The sequence below is a fragment of the Abramis brama genome (assembly GCF_963993115.1).
Source record: "Abramis brama genome assembly, chromosome: 5".
NCBI classification, from domain to species: domain Eukaryota; kingdom Metazoa; phylum Chordata; class Actinopteri; order Cypriniformes; family Leuciscidae; genus Abramis; species Abramis brama.
In genome coordinates this window covers 25,707,305-25,724,699 of record NC_139967.1, presented here as the reverse complement: position 1 = coordinate 25,724,699, position 17,395 = coordinate 25,707,305, and the positions used below count along the sequence as shown (strand labels likewise).

At 37.9% G+C, this 17,395-nt stretch overlaps 1 protein-coding gene across 2 annotated transcripts in view; it reads left to right on the top strand.

The window, feature by feature from the left end:
- wdfy3 (WD repeat and FYVE domain containing 3) overlaps window positions 1–17,395 on the top strand; it is a 75,221-nt gene that overhangs the window by 43,244 nt on the left and 14,582 nt on the right. Inside the window, exons 23-45 of one of the 2 annotated variants that reach the window (XM_084113693.1) lie at window positions 545–656; window positions 809–999; window positions 1,505–1,657; window positions 2,676–2,749; window positions 3,378–3,539; window positions 3,728–3,822; window positions 4,114–4,234; window positions 4,570–4,787; window positions 4,952–5,148; window positions 5,845–5,979; window positions 6,257–6,436; window positions 6,564–6,797; window positions 6,995–7,094; window positions 8,566–8,726; window positions 9,853–10,082; window positions 11,045–11,154; window positions 11,305–11,487; window positions 11,683–11,840; window positions 11,938–12,015; window positions 12,203–12,430; window positions 15,941–16,109; window positions 16,429–16,589; window positions 16,876–17,024. In XM_084113693.1, the coding sequence (XP_083969819.1) occupies window positions 545–656; window positions 809–999; window positions 1,505–1,657; window positions 2,676–2,749; window positions 3,378–3,539; window positions 3,728–3,822; window positions 4,114–4,234; window positions 4,570–4,787; window positions 4,952–5,148; window positions 5,845–5,979; window positions 6,257–6,436; window positions 6,564–6,797; window positions 6,995–7,094; window positions 8,566–8,726; window positions 9,853–10,082; window positions 11,045–11,154; window positions 11,305–11,487; window positions 11,683–11,840; window positions 11,938–12,015; window positions 12,203–12,430; window positions 15,941–16,109; window positions 16,429–16,589; window positions 16,876–17,024 (3,599 nt within the window). The remainder of the gene's footprint in view (window positions 1–544; window positions 657–808; window positions 1,000–1,504; window positions 1,658–2,675; window positions 2,750–3,377; window positions 3,540–3,727; window positions 3,823–4,113; window positions 4,235–4,569; window positions 4,788–4,951; window positions 5,149–5,844; window positions 5,980–6,256; window positions 6,437–6,563; window positions 6,798–6,994; window positions 7,095–8,565; window positions 8,727–9,852; window positions 10,083–11,044; window positions 11,155–11,304; window positions 11,488–11,682; window positions 11,841–11,937; window positions 12,016–12,202; window positions 12,431–15,940; window positions 16,110–16,428; window positions 16,590–16,875; window positions 17,025–17,395) is intronic. The other variant, XM_084113692.1, reaches the window with a different exon arrangement.

Below are 17,395 nucleotides of genomic sequence, written 5' to 3'. Positions count from 1 at the left end.
GTTTCTTTGATAAATAGAAAGCTAAAAAAAAAAAATTAAACAGAAAAATGTTTCATTTGTCTTCGTTGTCACCTATGGCAATTTAGCAATTTAATGCATCCTTGCTGAATAGAGGATTCATTTCTCCCCCAACTTTTAAAAGGTAGTGTATGGGATGTGTAGTGTATTTTATTTTATTTTTTACATTTGATGCAGAATTCTTCAGGGTAAATGTTTAATGCAGCTTGTACTGTACCTTACTGTTATTGCAAGCTGAAAGCCTAAATCAACAAAAATCTTTAACTCATATACATTATTTACCCCTTGTCCACCCCTTTATTAAAATTAAACTGCTTTTTGTGGAAAACGGCAGACTTAAAGTCATTTTATGGGATCATCTGCTGAGTTCTAGTATTGGCCACTTTTTGGTAGCTGAAAGTTAGCTAAAATATTTATTAAATAAACCTCCAAGGGGTTTCAGAATGTTCCAATTCTGCAGAACTGTAATTATTTGAATTATCACTTTTGGAAAGCTGCTCAGAGTGATATTTTCATCCCCTTTCAGCTTGGGGTTTCCTCTCATGAAAGTGCCACACCAGTCAAGCTCGTCCATAATGCAGTGGGCCATCTCAACGGACCAGCCAGGACCATTGGATCTGCAATCATCGGTTACCTGGGTGAGTGTGTGTGCTGTTTTCACCAGGACAGTGGAGATCTGCTAGGATTTTTTGCAGAATGGACAATGGAAAGGCACAGCACAGCTTCTCCAATAAACCGGCCCTTTCACTCAATGTTCATGTATTTATAGCTGCAATCTTGTTCCATGTAGGTGTTCGCGCCTTCGTAACCAAACCAGTGGCCACCAACCTCCAGTACATCGGTGGAGCAGCTGCCATTCTGGGCCTGGTTGCCATGGCATCAGACGTAGAGGGTCTCTATGCTGCAGTAAAAGCGTTAGTTTGTGTTGTCAAGAGCAACCCGCTAGCTAGCAAGGAGATGGAGCGTATCAAAGGCTACCAGGTGGGCTGCAATAACAATAACTCTGTGAACTTTGAACTGAGGGTGTCCTCTGTTCTCTGCAGCTGTAGCTGTAGGATGTTATGAGCCAATGAGGTGGCAAATTAAATGCTAACAGCGAGCCTGGGCTGTTGTGACTGGTGACAGCCAACTGATGTGATAAGTGGGGGTTCGTACGGGTGGGGCATGCTGGGATGTGCTGGTTTAAGCATAACAGATGGTGCATTGTTTTATTTCTCTGCTGCGTTAATGGGGTCTGTATAGAGAATGCAATGTTTCATAGAGCTGATGTTGATTGTGGTGTCACTGTGTAAGGAAAATGAATGGCTGAATGTTGGGTTGCAGCCTGTTTTAAACTGATCGGTTCACTGAATCCTGAAATGAGTAGACTAACAAAAATATAGCAGATAATTCTTTTGCATGACCTTCAGTTTTTGTTGTTTTTTTTCCTGTCAGCTTTAGATCATTGCCTGAAAGATCTTCTTTAACTGAGCGTCTTCTGTTTTAGCTGTTGGCTATGTTGCTGAAGAAGAAACGGCCTCTGTTGAACAGCCATATCCTGCACTTGACCTTCTCTCTGGTTGGAACTGTTGATAGTGGCCATGAGACCTCCATCATTCCGAACTCCACAGCCTTCCAGGACCTGCTGTGTGATTTTGAGGTGCGAAGCTCACACGAGAAGCCTTAGTGGTGCTGTGATTTTTCAGTTACTCTCATCCAGCGGATGTACAAAGAATAACTGACCTCTTTTAAACACCTTGTCAAGATCTATAAATATCTCAGACTGCTATGATCAGTGACCTTGTTGAAAACTGAACTACAGGCACTTGTTTCTGTTGTTTCTGGCATTAGAAATCCAACAGTTTTGCTGTTGCAACATAGTTTCAGTGGTCCTGTTTTACACTGGTCACTTCAAGCGTATTCTCTGTGATAGCTATCCGATTGTGAAAAGACCAGGTGTAAATGCCCTCCAAAACGCTTTTGAGACAGAGTTAAATCCGATCGCTCAAATCACTTCAGGAGGTGGTTTGAGAGGCATTCCAGATGAAACTGGACAAATGCATCTGGTTGTTAAAGCCACATATGTCAATTTTACACCTCCCAAAATGGCAAAAAATAAACGTGAGAGAGCGTGTTATACCGGCTCCCGGTAGCCACATATGACAGCGCTACTGCAACGCGCATCGCCACAGATATGGCCCCCCCGCAAAATCAAAAACCGTCACAAATAAACCTGAAAGTTCGCAGATTCATCCTGAAGCTCAAAACACAATTGATTTCATTAAAAGAGGTGTGAATAAACTTACCAGTGCTGATGCCGCTTTCTCTCCTTTTGCAGTCTTTGATCTTGCACTTAAGTGATGATAAATAAAATGCAGCTCATATCTGCTGTTTTCATTTACGAGAACTCTGTTAAATTTGCATCTAGCATGGGAATTTAATATATCATGGGATTTATATTCGTTTTGCGCAGACACATTTATGGGGCCAAGTGTAAATGGAATCGTTTTAACAAATCGGATAAATATCCGATCAGTAATAACACATGAAGTGACCATTTGTAAATAGGCTCATTAAGTGGTCTTCAGTTCTGAAACTGTTTTGTTTCAAAAGATCAAGAAAATTGTTTGTTTTTCATGATGTCCACTTTTTTTCTAAATAATTTGGTGTTCTTTCAGGTTTGGCTTCATGCTCCCTATGAACTGCACCTCTCTCTCTTCGAGCACTTCATTGAACTTCTGACTGAATCCAGGTAATCCATCTGTGCTTCAACATTCCTTACTGAATCTGGGCAATTTATTAAAAACCTTTCTGCAATGCAATGTAACTTTTATTAAGCCCTATCGAAGGTTGATAGTGCACATTAAGCATTAACATTATGATGAAGACCCAGAAGCATTTCTATCTTACTATATATTTACATTTATTATAATTTAATTTACTCCTGTGATGGCAAAGCTGAATTTTCAGCAGCCATTACTTCAGTGTCACATGATTCTTCAGAAATCATTTAAAATATGATCTGATTTGATGCTCAAGAATCATTTAATTGTTTTTCACATTATGAATGTCTTAATGTTACTTTTGATCAATTTAATGAATCCTTACTGAATACTGAGTACTAATTTCTTTCAAAATATAGAAAAAAATCTTACTGACCTGAACTTTTGAATGGTATTGAATGAATCACATGGTATATGAAATGTATCAAATGGATTTTTGAGGTCTTCTGCCATATGTACATCATAGACAAGGGGAGAGAGAGAGCATGAGAGGAAATCTGATTTTATTCGTGCCTTAGAGGGAGTGATGTTGCTAAATTCATAAACATTAATTAAACTATTATCACTAACACAGTGTTTAATTGTTTCTGTTCTCAGTGAAGCTGCTAAGAATGGCAAACTATTGCGGGAGTTCCAGCTGATCCCCAAACTGCTGCTGACCCTGAGGGATCAGTCTCTGTCTCAGCCCACCATCGCTGCCATCGGCAATGTCCTCAGTCTCCTGCTGCAGGGCTTCCCCAACTCGTATGACCTGCTCAGGTAGACACAGAGATGTAGACATTTTTAAATGTATGAAAAGAGAAGACTGAATCTGAATCAGAATTGACAATCAGATCCGTTGTCTAAGAATGATTTGGATAGATATTACAATAATAAATGCACTTAAAACATAATTATCTAAAAAAAAAAAAAAAAAAAAATTATTTGTTCATTTGTTTATGGCTAAGGTTTGGGCAGTTCATCTCTTCAACATTACCAACATTTGCAGTCTGTGAGAAGTTTGTCATTATGGAGAACACCAATGAGGAGAAGATCGATAGAGGTTGGTCATCTTTTTTTAAGTTTCAAATAAGCTTAGTATCTAAGAAACATTTCATCTTAACATCACTCTCTTAACAAATCAGACCATTTTCAGACCACCTTTCAATCCTAGCAGCAGCTTTATTTTGGTCAACATCAAATTTGTGTGAAAATGGAAAATCTGCATGGGAAAGTTTCACCCTTAAACAAAATTCCCAATCATGCAGATATCAATTGAAATGACCCACAAAATTTCACCAAGCAGCATTAAATGTGACCACACCTTTAATCTTCTTCTTGGGTGTTTGTCCAGGGGCTGATGATGAGTTTGGAGGCCTCCTATCGTCCAATCTGATTCTTCTGCGGAACAGACTGCTGGATATCCTGCTCAAACAGCTCTTCAGCTGCAAAGAGAAGAACACCGTTAATGCACAGTGAGTGATGCTCCTTATTAAATCATGGGGGGATTGTTAGACCTCAGAGAGCTGCACTGCATTTTACAGCATCTGTAACATTGTTACCTGAGCCTGCTGGATTGGGGATGATATCTTGGACTGGATACAGATGGAACTGGACACTTCGGATATGTGTCCAAAATTATTTAGCGTGGCCCAGGTGCTTTTATTGCTTAACAGTGCTCTTAGTGTATGAACAAATAGCAGAAAACACCATTTAAGCCTGTTGACTTAAAACATTATAACATACGTTTGTAAGTTTCGCCTTCATATTAATCACCCTACCCCTAAATTCTTTCTGCTCCCTCCCACAGAGCATGTGATGAGCTTGTGCGCACCTTGGGTTTTGATTGGTTGCTGATGTTTATGGAAGAACACATTCACTCTAGCACAGTGACGGCAGCTCTCTTGATCTTGGTGGTGTTGCTGAGTAACCAATCCATCCTGAGCCGGTTTAAAGAGGGCCTGTCTGGAGGAGGGTGGCTGGACCACACCGACTCTGTGCTCACTAATAAGATCGGCACTGTTCTGGGTGAGAAGAGACCTAGCCTATGTGATCATATTTAATGATTATATAGATGTTTAAAAAACAACTATCATTATACAGTAATGATATTTGATAACAATAATAATAAGAACAATAAAGTATTATAACATAATTTGTGGGCCATTTATTTTACTCTTATCTCCTTTCAGGTTTTAATGTGGGCCGCAATGCAGGGGGCAGGTCGACTCTTCGTGAGATCAACCGAGATGCCTGCCATTTCCCAGGATTCCCCGTGTTGCAAACTCTACTGCCCAAACACACCAACGTTCCAGAGATTTACTTCATGCTCATGGCCCTCTTCCTCCAGCAGCCAATCACAGAGCTGCCTGACAGCCTGCAGGTACATGTCAGTATGCAAACCTTTTTTTCCCTACTAATCAAATAATGTCTTCATACATATGTTACCATCATATTATAAGATTATGAAGTGTATTTAGAGTTTATTTACCACATAAACATTTATATATGTGCGAGTGTGAGTGTGGATCACAATCCATATTTCACACGTCTGAGACCACTACTAAAACGCTTCTATTTTTCAAATTTATAATTTCACTTCATACATTTTTTTCATTATTTGTATTATCTACATTTGAGTGTATTATTTGCAATTTGTGTTAAAACATTGAACTGAAAAATTAACAGTATTTTCCTTTTTTTAATCTTTTGTACACATGATCATGTCACCAATTTTCTCTGATCATTAATGACCCAGAAATATTGCAGAATCTGAAATAATTTCACATCAAATTCCTAAAACCGTTTATTTACAAATTTAACCTCAGATCTTTACTATATATAGTTTACTAATTGAAATTTTCACTTTATCATCCATTTAATCATGCATGCTTAATATAAATGTTAACCATCTGCACATGTTTTCTCTGTGATAGAGCACTGTAATGTCACCACTGTTCATGCTTTTACTTTTGAAATTAATAATTATTATTTAATTATATTTAATAATAATTTAATGCAATTGAATCATTTATATAATATATATTTAACAGTAATTATTGAATAATCCCATCTTCTCACACAGTTTGACCTGGACTCTATCTGGTCATTTATATTTGGCGTCCCGGCCTCCAGCGCTACAGTGGTGGGCTCCATTCACAACATGTGCACTGAAACAGCGTTCCTGCTCCTGGCCATGCTGCGCAGCATGCTCAATCTGGTGAGTCTCCAAGAAATATGTGTCCGAGGAGCAACTGTTGTTATTGTGATGATTGTTGTGGTTTTCAGTTGGTAGTTTATCAAAGGTTTTATACTACAACTGATGAAGAATTCTGGATGAATTGGGAAATTAATAACAAACATGCTCAAAGTAAAAAAATTAGGAAATGGTAAAATAGTTTATGTTAAAATAATTGATTCCCATGACCACGCCCTTAAAATAAGCTCATAGCGTAAGCTGACATAGTTTTGGATATTTCTCTTTATCTAACCCACAGCCTTGGCAGTCAGAGGAGGAGGGTTCCTGGCTGAGAGAATATCCCATCACTCTCATGCAGTTTTTCCGTTACCTCTATCACAACATCCCAGATCTGGCACCCATGTGGCACAGCCCAGACTTCCTGTGTACACTTGCTGCGACAGTTTTCCCCTTCAATATACGGCCCTACTCTGAGATGGTATGCTCTTGCGCTTTGTCATTGTAACTGGCTTTTGGGACCTTAAGGCCTTTGAGAATTTGTCCTTTTGATGTTCAAGGCACAATTGAAAGGTTATTGTGTAGCTGAAAAGTGCACTTTCCCTCAGGTGACTGATTTGGATGATGAAGCCAGCTCCCCAACTGAAGAGTTCAAAGCCTTTGTGACAGATACAGGCATGAACCGCAGCCAGTCAGAATACTGTAATGTAGGCAATAAAACCTACCTGACCAACCACCCAGCCAAGAAGTACGTCTTTGACTTCATGAGGGTCCTCATCATGGACAACCTGTGCATGACACCTGCCAGCAAACAAACCCCCATCATTGATCTTCTGCTAGAGGTAAGATCATCTCAGATATCTGCTCGATCACAAGTACACAGTTTATTTGTTGCCAGTTAAGCTACAGAATTTCAGTGCATGTCATTTTTGGCTTTATTTTGTATCGTGTTGTGGCACTTTGCATGCTGCTTATTAGAAGCTAACGTGGGAGTGTCCATCTGTTGGGCAGAAACGCTAACTTTGCTCTCTGTCCTCAGGCCTCACCAGAGCGCTCCACCAGAACCCAGCAGAAGGAGTTTCAGTCCTACATCCTGGACAGTGTGATGGAGCAGCTTCTTGCAGCAGATGTTCTGTTGGGTTAGTTGCCCCTTTTTTAATAACAGAGACTGGGAGTGTTATATTAAATTAATTAACCATGATTCATTTTGTGATTCCAGAAGTTTCTAGAATCTAGAATATTCCAGAATAATTTTATCTGACTTTTTAGCATTGAAATTTAGAGTTATGTTATTATAATTATTAACAATTATTTATTAATTTAAATACTTAAGTCATCTTGTGCCTGCTGGTTGAGAACCACTGCCCATATTTGAATGTACCTAGCACAAATTAGATTTTATAGCTATGACGGATGATATGATATTGATGTGATGATCTAAATTTAGTCTGTTTCTAATGTTTCTCATATGGCTTCAGAAGGATTGTAATTAGTGTTGTCACGGTACCAAAATTTCAGTATTCGGTACCGATACCAGTGAAAATCCACGGTTCTCTGTACCAATTTCGGTACCAAAGTGCTAGAAATCGATAAAATCATGGAGAGCGCAGTTCGCACCGTTTCAAAAATAGTCGATCTCCGAATGCGAACGAACTTACTCTAAATTTTAGTAGGCCTATTGTTTTTATATGAGGATTTTTTTTCAAATACAAGGTCAATATTGATTTTCACTAACGACAAAACAACAAATTATCCGTGAATTTATATGGAACTAATCTTTACAAGCTTTCCATCTTACTCTCCTCATGTACAGTAACATAACGTTGCATTCGGAGATCGTCAAGTTTCTCCTTTCCGCAAGCGCTTTCTCTCCCGTGGCGTCTGTCGTTGCTATGCAAACATGAACATAGGCGCTCCTGGAAAAACCATAGACAGTATATAAACGGGAAAAACGAGCGCGCCGCGTCGCTCCTAATATGAGAAATTTGGAATTACGAATCTGCAAAAAACGCACTATGTGAACGGCCACTTATGGCAACGTGACATTAGCCTAATCCAAAATATTTCCATAAGTGTCTCTTTCCTCCTTTCTTATCAACAAGTGGATTTACAGCCACCACATCAGCAGCACCGCCGGTCGCCATGTCTCAGCGCTTTAATAAAGAGGACGCGCAACTGCACGCGCTCAGTGAAAACTCTTAAGAAAACTTGGTACCGTGACGTTTACATTTTTTTAGTACCGACTTGGTACCGAAGTACCGGGTCTTTTGACAACACTAATTGTAATATAGCTCAAGTGTCATACAAACTACATTCATGGTACTTTATTAGTTCTTTGTCTCATTTTTGGTCGACAGCCTCATTCCCCCAAAAAGAAAAAAAGTCTAGTTTGTTTCATGTTAGAAAAACATTCAGGATTTGGAATGTAAGTGAAAATAGATATTTCATTTTATTCGTTTAGCTGCCAATGTGCCCCTGAAGCTGATGGTGACTTCTGTGACCCCTGACATCCACCACATTTCCCCTTGTTCTAATGTTCCCTAAGTAAAAATTATATTAACCATTTCTTTATTGCAAATCTTTCATGTTTGTGGGTCTTTCCTCCAACAGGTGAGGAGGCATCATTACCCATAACGACAGGAGGAAGTTACCAGATTCTGGTCAACAATGTCTTCTACTTCACCCAGCGTGTGGTGGATAAGCTGTGGCAAGGCATGTTCAATAAAGAGTCCAAGCTAGTGGTGGAATTCATAGTTCAGCTGGTCACCCAGGTGAGCGCAGTCCTGTGACCTCATACTAGGGTTTAACCTCCAATTATGCTTTCACACCACCTACATCATAATAAGCACGCTTGTTCCCATTGTCAAAATGTCTCTAAGGAATTATCAAAATTAGGTGATACAAAGGCACAGTCTTGCTGTAACATTTTTGGCTAAGGATAGTTCACCCAAAAATTTAAATTCTGTCATCATTTATTCACCCTTGTGTCGTTCCAAACCCGTAGGACTTTCATTCATCTTCAGAACGCAAATTAAGTTATTTTTAATAAAAATCTGTGCCAGTTCTATCCCTCCATTGACAGTTATGCAAAAAGATTTGACGCTTCAAAAAGATCATAAAGAGATCGTAAAACTAATCACATGAATTTAGCTGTTTGATCCAAATTGTACATTCCATACAAATTAGTACTTTAATGGACGTGTCTCATATATATACTATCAAAAGTTTGGGGTCAATAAGAATATTTTCTTGAAATAAATGAATACTTTTATGTAGCAGTGACTCAAAAACTCTTACCTTAATCATTTAAAAACAATCTAAAGGACCCACAATCGGCCGTTGGTAATCACAGCCGTGCTGATATAGAGCCATATTGCACGGCTACGAGTGTGATATTGCGTTTGCACAACATTTTGATGCCACGTGTTTAAAAAATAAGAACCAACAACAGTGTCTTTTAAAAACTGTTTTGTGTGGAACTACTTCCTTCTGCTACAGATTCAAATCTAAAGCTGACAGTGTAACAGTTGAGCCCGAGCCTCCGTTACTAATTATAAAATGTCACTTTGCTTCATTGAAGCTTATTGTATTATGTAGAGCAGAATATTAGACGAGAGATGGACTATAAACGAGTGTATTACCTGCATCTACTGTAGCTGATATTCTTCTGGTCAATCTTAATCAGTTTGAATGTCTGCTGAGGAAATCTTTGTCTTTGTCCTTGTCTATAAACATTACAGCTTTCTGTTATTTTGACAATGCTGTCTCTCTCTCTTCTCTCTCTCTTTTACACTTCTTATTTCCAAGACTTTTGTTGCATTCCTATGTGATTTACATTAGTGGTGGTTTCTCAACAGATCTCCTTTTCTCCTTTCTTCTGTTTTTTTTTCTCAACAGTCTAAACGCCGATCACAGGGTTTGTCTCTGGACTCAATCTACCATTGTCTGAACCGAACAATACTTTACCAGCTCTCACGACCACACAAGACTGTCCCGCAACAGGTCACCCTGCTGGATTCACTTCGTGTGCTGACGGTAAACCGAAACCTTGTGTTGGGACCCGGCAACCATGACCAGGAGTTTGTGGCCTGTCTGGCCCACTGCTTGATCAACCTGCACACGGGGAGGTGAGAGAGACACGGGGTCGTAAGATGTTTTTAGGCACTTTATGTGAAATCAAGGGTTTATGAATTTAGAGCGTATGGATGGACAATACTAGTCTCTCGTGCTATGGTTTCCGCTTGACATGCATGGAGTCTCTGGTTCAAATCCAGACTTTTGTAAGTTTCATTCAAAATTAATTTACATGAACAGATAAATGGTTAGATGTGTGCTGACAAAAATAAATGTAATAATAAAAACAAATAGTACTAGATTAATAGACAGTGTGTTTATATGCAAGCTGTGAAGCAAACACATACATTTAGATAGATGTATAAACTATATAGGAGCAGTAAAAATAAATACATTTTGATTGATGGACATTGGATATAAGATATGAAAAATAAGTAAATACATTTAGTTAATAATAAGTAAATTAATTTAAAAATGAATTAATTTTTTTAATAAATAATTAAAAATAATAAAATACATTAAGATGAATAATAATGAATAATTGCTCTTCTCAGTCTCAGGATTGTTTGTGATTGTGCAGCTCTCTGCTTTTCTGTTGTGAGTCACTGTGAGAGATTTGAGGGGGAGGTTCACGTTGTCATGGCTCTGCATCTAGGCTGACTCAGAAGTTTGGCTTCAGAGAGACTGAGAAATGAGAGCAGCTCAGAGACAATGAGCAGAATTACATTAGTGTGCAGTGCTGATACTCTGAGCCTCTGAGCTCTGCTGACGCAGGAAGATCAATAACTTCAACTGATTTGATTTTGAGTGTCTGATGTGCTGAAATGATAGTTCATTATTCGTACTGTTTGTGATTTGGCATTCAAACTCATATTATTGACTGACAGTATGAATGTGTCACATGATATAGCACTGATAAATCATTGGCCAAAAGACCCTGGTGTATTTAAATGTATGAAAATCGTATGCTGTATCGCCTAGTCACTGGTCAGATCTCTTTCATGTTCTTTTACAGTAGTGTGGAGGGCTTTGGTCTGGAGGCGGAGGCCCGAATGACCACCTGGCATGTTGCAGTTCCTTCCGAGAACGAGTCGGACAGCGTCCAGAGCCAGGATGTTAGCGAAGGTTGTTCTTTTTCTGACATTTCTGGGAGGGGGGGGGAATCTGTGCTGGATTAAAGTATAGAGTTTAATATCTTAAACAATTTTACAAACCCTCATGAAAGCCATTATTAATATCTAGCTTATTCTGTCCTTCTTGTTTTGTGTGTGTTAGGTCGTCAGTTGCTGCTCAAAGCAGTGAATCGTGTGTGGACGGAGCTCATGCACAGTAAGCGACAAATGCTGGAGGACATTTTTAAAGTGTCTCTACCTGTCAATGACAGAGGACATGTGGACATCGCCACCGCCCGACCTGCTCTAGAGGAACCTGCTGCTAAAAGCTGGCAGAGCCATCTGGGTGAGGAAAACGTCCTGTCAAACACGCTCAAATGTTCACTTTATAATTCCATCACATGTGCAGATTCGTTCAATTTTATCAGCGTGTTGCTTTCACACTCTTTCCTGTGTCTATCTTTGTCACTCTGCTTATTTTTTTTCTCGATCTGTTGTGTGTTTCTCTTACTGTGTTGAACAACTTCTGTTTTCCTTCTAGTCCATGAGAAGAAATGCATCAGCAGGGGTGAGACTGTCGCCCCAGCGAATCAGTCCAAACTGTCTCGAGTCAGCAGTGGCTTTGGTCTGTCCAAACTGACCGGCTCCCGTCGCAGCAAGAAGGAAAGTGGAATGAACAAGAACAACCTTTCTGCACAGGTAGCTGACTAAACAACTTTCACAAATGTGGAAATGAGCTGATCTTTCGGACTTGCACCGGCAGTTTGTACTCACATTTAGTTTTGACTGTCCGCAGGAAACCTTCCAGTGGATGTTCACGCACATTGCTGTCGTTCGGGACTTGGTAGCAATGCAGTACAAGGAGCATCAAGAGGTAACCTGCACAATTTCAAACACATATAGAAAGGTTGCATAGATTATTTTTAGAACAATAATAATTGGTTAAATGTTTTAAATGGGGTAGTCGTCAAATAAATGTTTTCCCAAGCCTGATTGAATGACTAATAAAAACAAAATTAAAAAAAGATGTTTGTTCCAAATATGCATTTGTTTCTTCACAGAGGCAGCAGAATGCCCTGAAGTATGTGATGGATGAGTGGGCAGGGATTGAATATGAGCTGCTTCGGGAAAGGGGTCTCTGGGGGCCTCCTATTGGCTCCCATCTGGATAAGTTTCAGTTGGACATGACCGAGGGACCCTGTAGAATGAGGAAGAAAATGGTTCGGAATGACATGTTCTACATTCATTATCCCTACGTGCCTGATCCTGAGCCCAGCGCAAGTACTCAGGTTAGTTTATGCCCTTCTTACCCCTTTTTTGTTGTAGTTTTTAATTAATGAGGTACCTGTAGTGTTTTTTTATCTCAGATAAGTTTTGGGACAATACTATATCGTCGCTGTCGGGTGTAAACCATGTATCTTTAAAAACGATACTTTTCAGGATTTTGTTTATTTTTTTAATAATTAATCACTGTGTTGTCAAAGTTGATATTGTGGCTTTATATATGGTTAGACATTTGCATAAGTCATTATATTATTATTATTATTATTATTATTATTATATATTATAAAATTATTAACATTTTACCAAAACTAAGCTCAAATGGTGTTACAAGGTTTTTGACCAGAGAAAATTTAGGACATGCGTGTTTTGTCCATCATTAGAATGGCCGCATCTGAGGTAGCAAGTGCATTGCTTTACGCTTTCATCAAATTACAGATTATAAAGTTTACAGTGGCTATGTGGGGAACCAGTTATTTGGACAAAATCTTATGTTATAAAAGAAGAGCTACACACAGGCTATTGAAGGCAGTATTGGCAATGACTTGATGACAAATGCCAGACTAAGACACTCTTCTCCACTCCTCAAATACATAAAACATTAGCCTTCTATACTAGATATATATACTTATACACTATGTGTATGTGTATACAGTACCAGTCAAAAGTTTGGAAACGTTACTATTTTTAATGTTTTTGAAAGAAGTCTCTTATGCTCATCAAGCCTGCAGTTAAAAAAAAAAGCAAACAAAAAAAAAACAGTAATATTATGATATATTATTACAATTTAAAATAATGGTTCTCTTTTTTAATATACTTTAAAATGTAATTTATTTTTGTGATGCAAAGCTGAATTTTCATCAGCAAGTACTCCAGTCTTTGGTGTCTTATGATCCTTCAGAAATCATTCTAATATGCTGATTTATGATCAATGTTGGAAACAGTTGTGCTGCTTAATATTTTTTTTTATAACCTGAGATACTTTTTTCAGGATTATTTGATGAATAAAAAGTTAAAAAGAACTGTATTTATTTAGAATAGAAATCTTTTGTAACAATATACACTACCGTTCAAAAGTTTGGGAACAATAACTATTTTTTTTAAAAGAAATTAGTACTTTAATTCAACAAGGATGCGTTAAATTGATAAAAGGTGATGGTAACGATTTATATTGTTAGAAATGTTTTTATTTTGAATAAATGCTGTTTTTATAAATAAATGCTGTTAACGTTTTACTCATCAATGAATCCTGAAAAAAGTATTCCAAAAAATATATATTAAACAGCACAACTGTTTCCATCACTGATAATAACTGAGTATCAAATCATCATATTAGAATGATTTCTGAAGGATCATAAGACACCAAAGACTGGAGTACTTGCTGATGAAAATTCAGCTTTGCATCACAAAAATAAATTACATTTTAAAATATATTAAAAAAGAGAACCATTATTTTAAATTGTAATAATATTTCATAATATTACTGTTTTTGTTTTTTGTTTTTTAACTGCAGGCTTGATGAGCATAAGAGACTTCTTTCAAAAACATTAAAAATAGTAACGTTTCCAAACTTTTGACTGGTACTGTATGTATATGTATAAATATAGTGTATATGTATAGTGTTTCTTGAGTAAAAAAAACCCCGCTGTACTTATTCAAAGAACCAGTTCTTTATTTACTCTAGCACAGCAAACAAGCAGAGACAGTCCAAACTGCTTTCTGCACTTCATTTATGATAGAGGCGAGGTGGAGTTATGAGGTTTGACCTACAGTTTGAGAATCCAATAGAGTTAGGTTTAGTCACAAGCTCTTTTTAATACTTTTCATTGGTTAAATATTTGCAAAACCCACAGACAGACGTAAAGGGTAACCAGTAGTAATGATTTATGAAACAATTTTAAAATGATGAAATACTGTCCACCAGGCAGTGACGATATGCTACATGTATTATTACATTTGGTTAAAATGCAGGTTGTAAATTACATCCATTAAAAATTATGTCCATTAAAAATCACATCCATTAGTTAATAATAATGTAATAATATTATTTAATTCTATTTTTTCTTATTTATTTTTTAGTCAGATTTGTGCTGAATTTAAGTAAAGTTAGATAGAGATAGTCATCTTCAAAGATTTCAAGATTTGCTTAAAAAGAAGGTAATTATGACTGCCCGAAATAGAAAATAATCTTATGCAGTTAGGTTTAATATTATTATACCCCATTAACTGGAACTATAGGCACATTCAACAGACTTGTTTCAGTGAAAGTCAGCGTGTGTATAGCACTAATGGCTGATAATATGCTCTGAATGGATCTTTTGTGAACTCTCAAACTTGAATTAGCAGCATTGGCCATATAATGGTAATGAATGCACATAAGGACCCTTAAATGCTTTCATATGCTCCTCTTGCCTTAACCCATTTTTCCCTTTTTAGAATCACTCTCAGGTGCCATTACTGGCCGCTGTGGTTAACTTAACAGTCCAGGTAGAAACTGAAGTGTGCCTAAACTACAGTCTTGCTGTATGCTCTCAAACAACTGCATTGAATGCTGCTGAATGCTTAAGTTGTAAAATAGGTCCCCCCAGACCTTCTACATGTGCCTGGCTCATGACAGGGAGGTGTATGTGGATTTACGCCTCTGCAGAGCTTTTAAAATGATGGTTGGAGATGTTTTCTCTGCTTTCATTCCTGTTGAATATATTTCATATACAGAGAAACCTCTAAGAAAATAGATTTAGGACAGCTCCTTCCCTCGTTTCCTAATCCTTTTTAATCCATATTATAGTATGTGTTGTGAAGTTGAACAATATTCAAAAAAGAATGTTGCATAGTGCTGTTACAACTTACTAATAATTGGTACTCATGTTGAATTATGTAATTACTGGCACCAAACAGAACTGCAGAAATAAAGACTTCCATTGTTCAGCAAACAGATACTGTAGCCCCGCCCTAAACTCTCTCCATTGGTTGAGCCAGTGTTGTTACGTGTGGCCCATTTGGACCGCTTAAACAAACAAATTGCAGTTCTGTTTGGTGCTGCTAGTTGTGCAGAAATTACATACTTCACCTTTAATTATAGTTCCTTGAATTGTATTTCTATGGAGGTTGATAAACAGCATGTCCATGCAGATTGTTTTTCTCCCCAAAATCAGTTGTTTTAGATTTGCATACAGATACTTGACTGAATTTGAATCTTGAAAACTTGCTGATCTAAAGATGTTTAAATGCTTGAATTATCCTTTGTGGGTGAATATATACAGTGCGCTATATGAATATGAACAGTGCGCTATATAAATTACACAATAAATGTGAATTGTCAGTGTGGGATTTTCTTAAGGAGTGATGCTCATTTGGCTGTGTCGAGCCCAAAGTGTGTTTGCATGCCTCTGACTGGATTCCTCTGGCTGTCACTGACTTGCAAGAGCGTATTTTTCATTATAAAGTTTTTCCATCAAGGTCCAAAAGAAGTGAATTAATCCTATTAAAGAGTTCTTGTTAAATTTCAATCCTCCCAGAAACCAGTGCGCTACCGCCGAGCGATCAGCTATGACAGCAAGGAGTATTACATGCGGCTGCTGTCAGGGAACCCGGGGATGTACCAGCACTCCATAGAGCAGAACACAGAGGGAGAGACCACACAGCAGGAGCCTGAGCATGGAGAGGACACCATCGCAAGGGTCAAAGGTCAATATATGTTACTGTGAAACTACTACAGAAGTTAAATGCTCACTGGTATACATTGAGTTTTACAGTTATTGATTATACATTTTGCTTGTCGATGATGTAGCATATAGAAAAGAAGTACCGTTTTCAATACAGTGAATTCTTCTCCTTTTTCAAAAGACTTGACATACTGTACAACTGCTACTGACTTGTTAGTAAAAGGTAATTCTGCCGACTCTTTAAATTGAATGGGAGAAACTGTCTGTCGGATGATATGATTGTCTATCTATTAAAACTGTGTGTTGTATGAATTGACTCAGTGTGCTGTGTTATGTTATAGGTTTGGTGAAGGCCCCTTTGAAACGGTCCCGCTCCACAGCAGATGGGGCTGATGAGGACAGTCAAGACCAGCTGCAGGAGTTGCTGGAGTCAGGAGCTATGGACGAGGAACAGAAAACCGACAACACCACGCTGCTCCGTCTGCTGGAGGAGGGAGAGAAGGTCTGCAGCACTACACGGCTCCACCTCTTCCTCCGCAACATCCTAGACACACTGCTAAACAACTGCGATTTGTTTTTACTGGCAGTCTCTGTTGCTTAGAAAATTTGAGTCTTTGGATAAAGCTTTATTTTGATCATTACAATTGCGGTAGCTGTCAGATTATCCCCCATTGGTATAAGGGAAGTAGTAATTCAAACTAGTCAGGTTGTTAGTTTACTTCATGTGTAATTTGGATTGATTGATATGAATGGTACTGAGAATGTGTTTCCTATGTTTGTTCTGATAGATCCAGCACATGTACCGCTGTGCTCGGGTTCAGGGTCTGGACACCAGTGAAGGACTGCTCTTATTTGGGAAAGAGCATTTTTATGTGATCGACGGCTTCACTATGACTGTCACCAGAGAGATTAGAGACATTGAGACACTCCCGGCAAAGTAAGAGTTTTTATGTTTGTTTTTCTGCTCTTAGATAATTACAAAAACTCACTTGTATCTGATAATCTGGTCAAATTCAATATTCTTTCCTACTGGCCCAAAATGCAGATTTTCTGTTTATTACTATTTTTTATATATATATATATATATATATACACAGTTATACATAATATATATATTTTAACATTATTGGAAAAAAAACAACCTTTTTTATTTTTTACACTTTTCTTGCTTTTCAGATATTTTCTGACATAGTCTCTAATAATCTAGTGCATTTTTTTCTCAACCTTTTTGACTGGCCCCCATTGTCCAACATAACATTCCCACATAGGATAATATATTTGAGTATCCCTGCTGTAATTATGACAAAG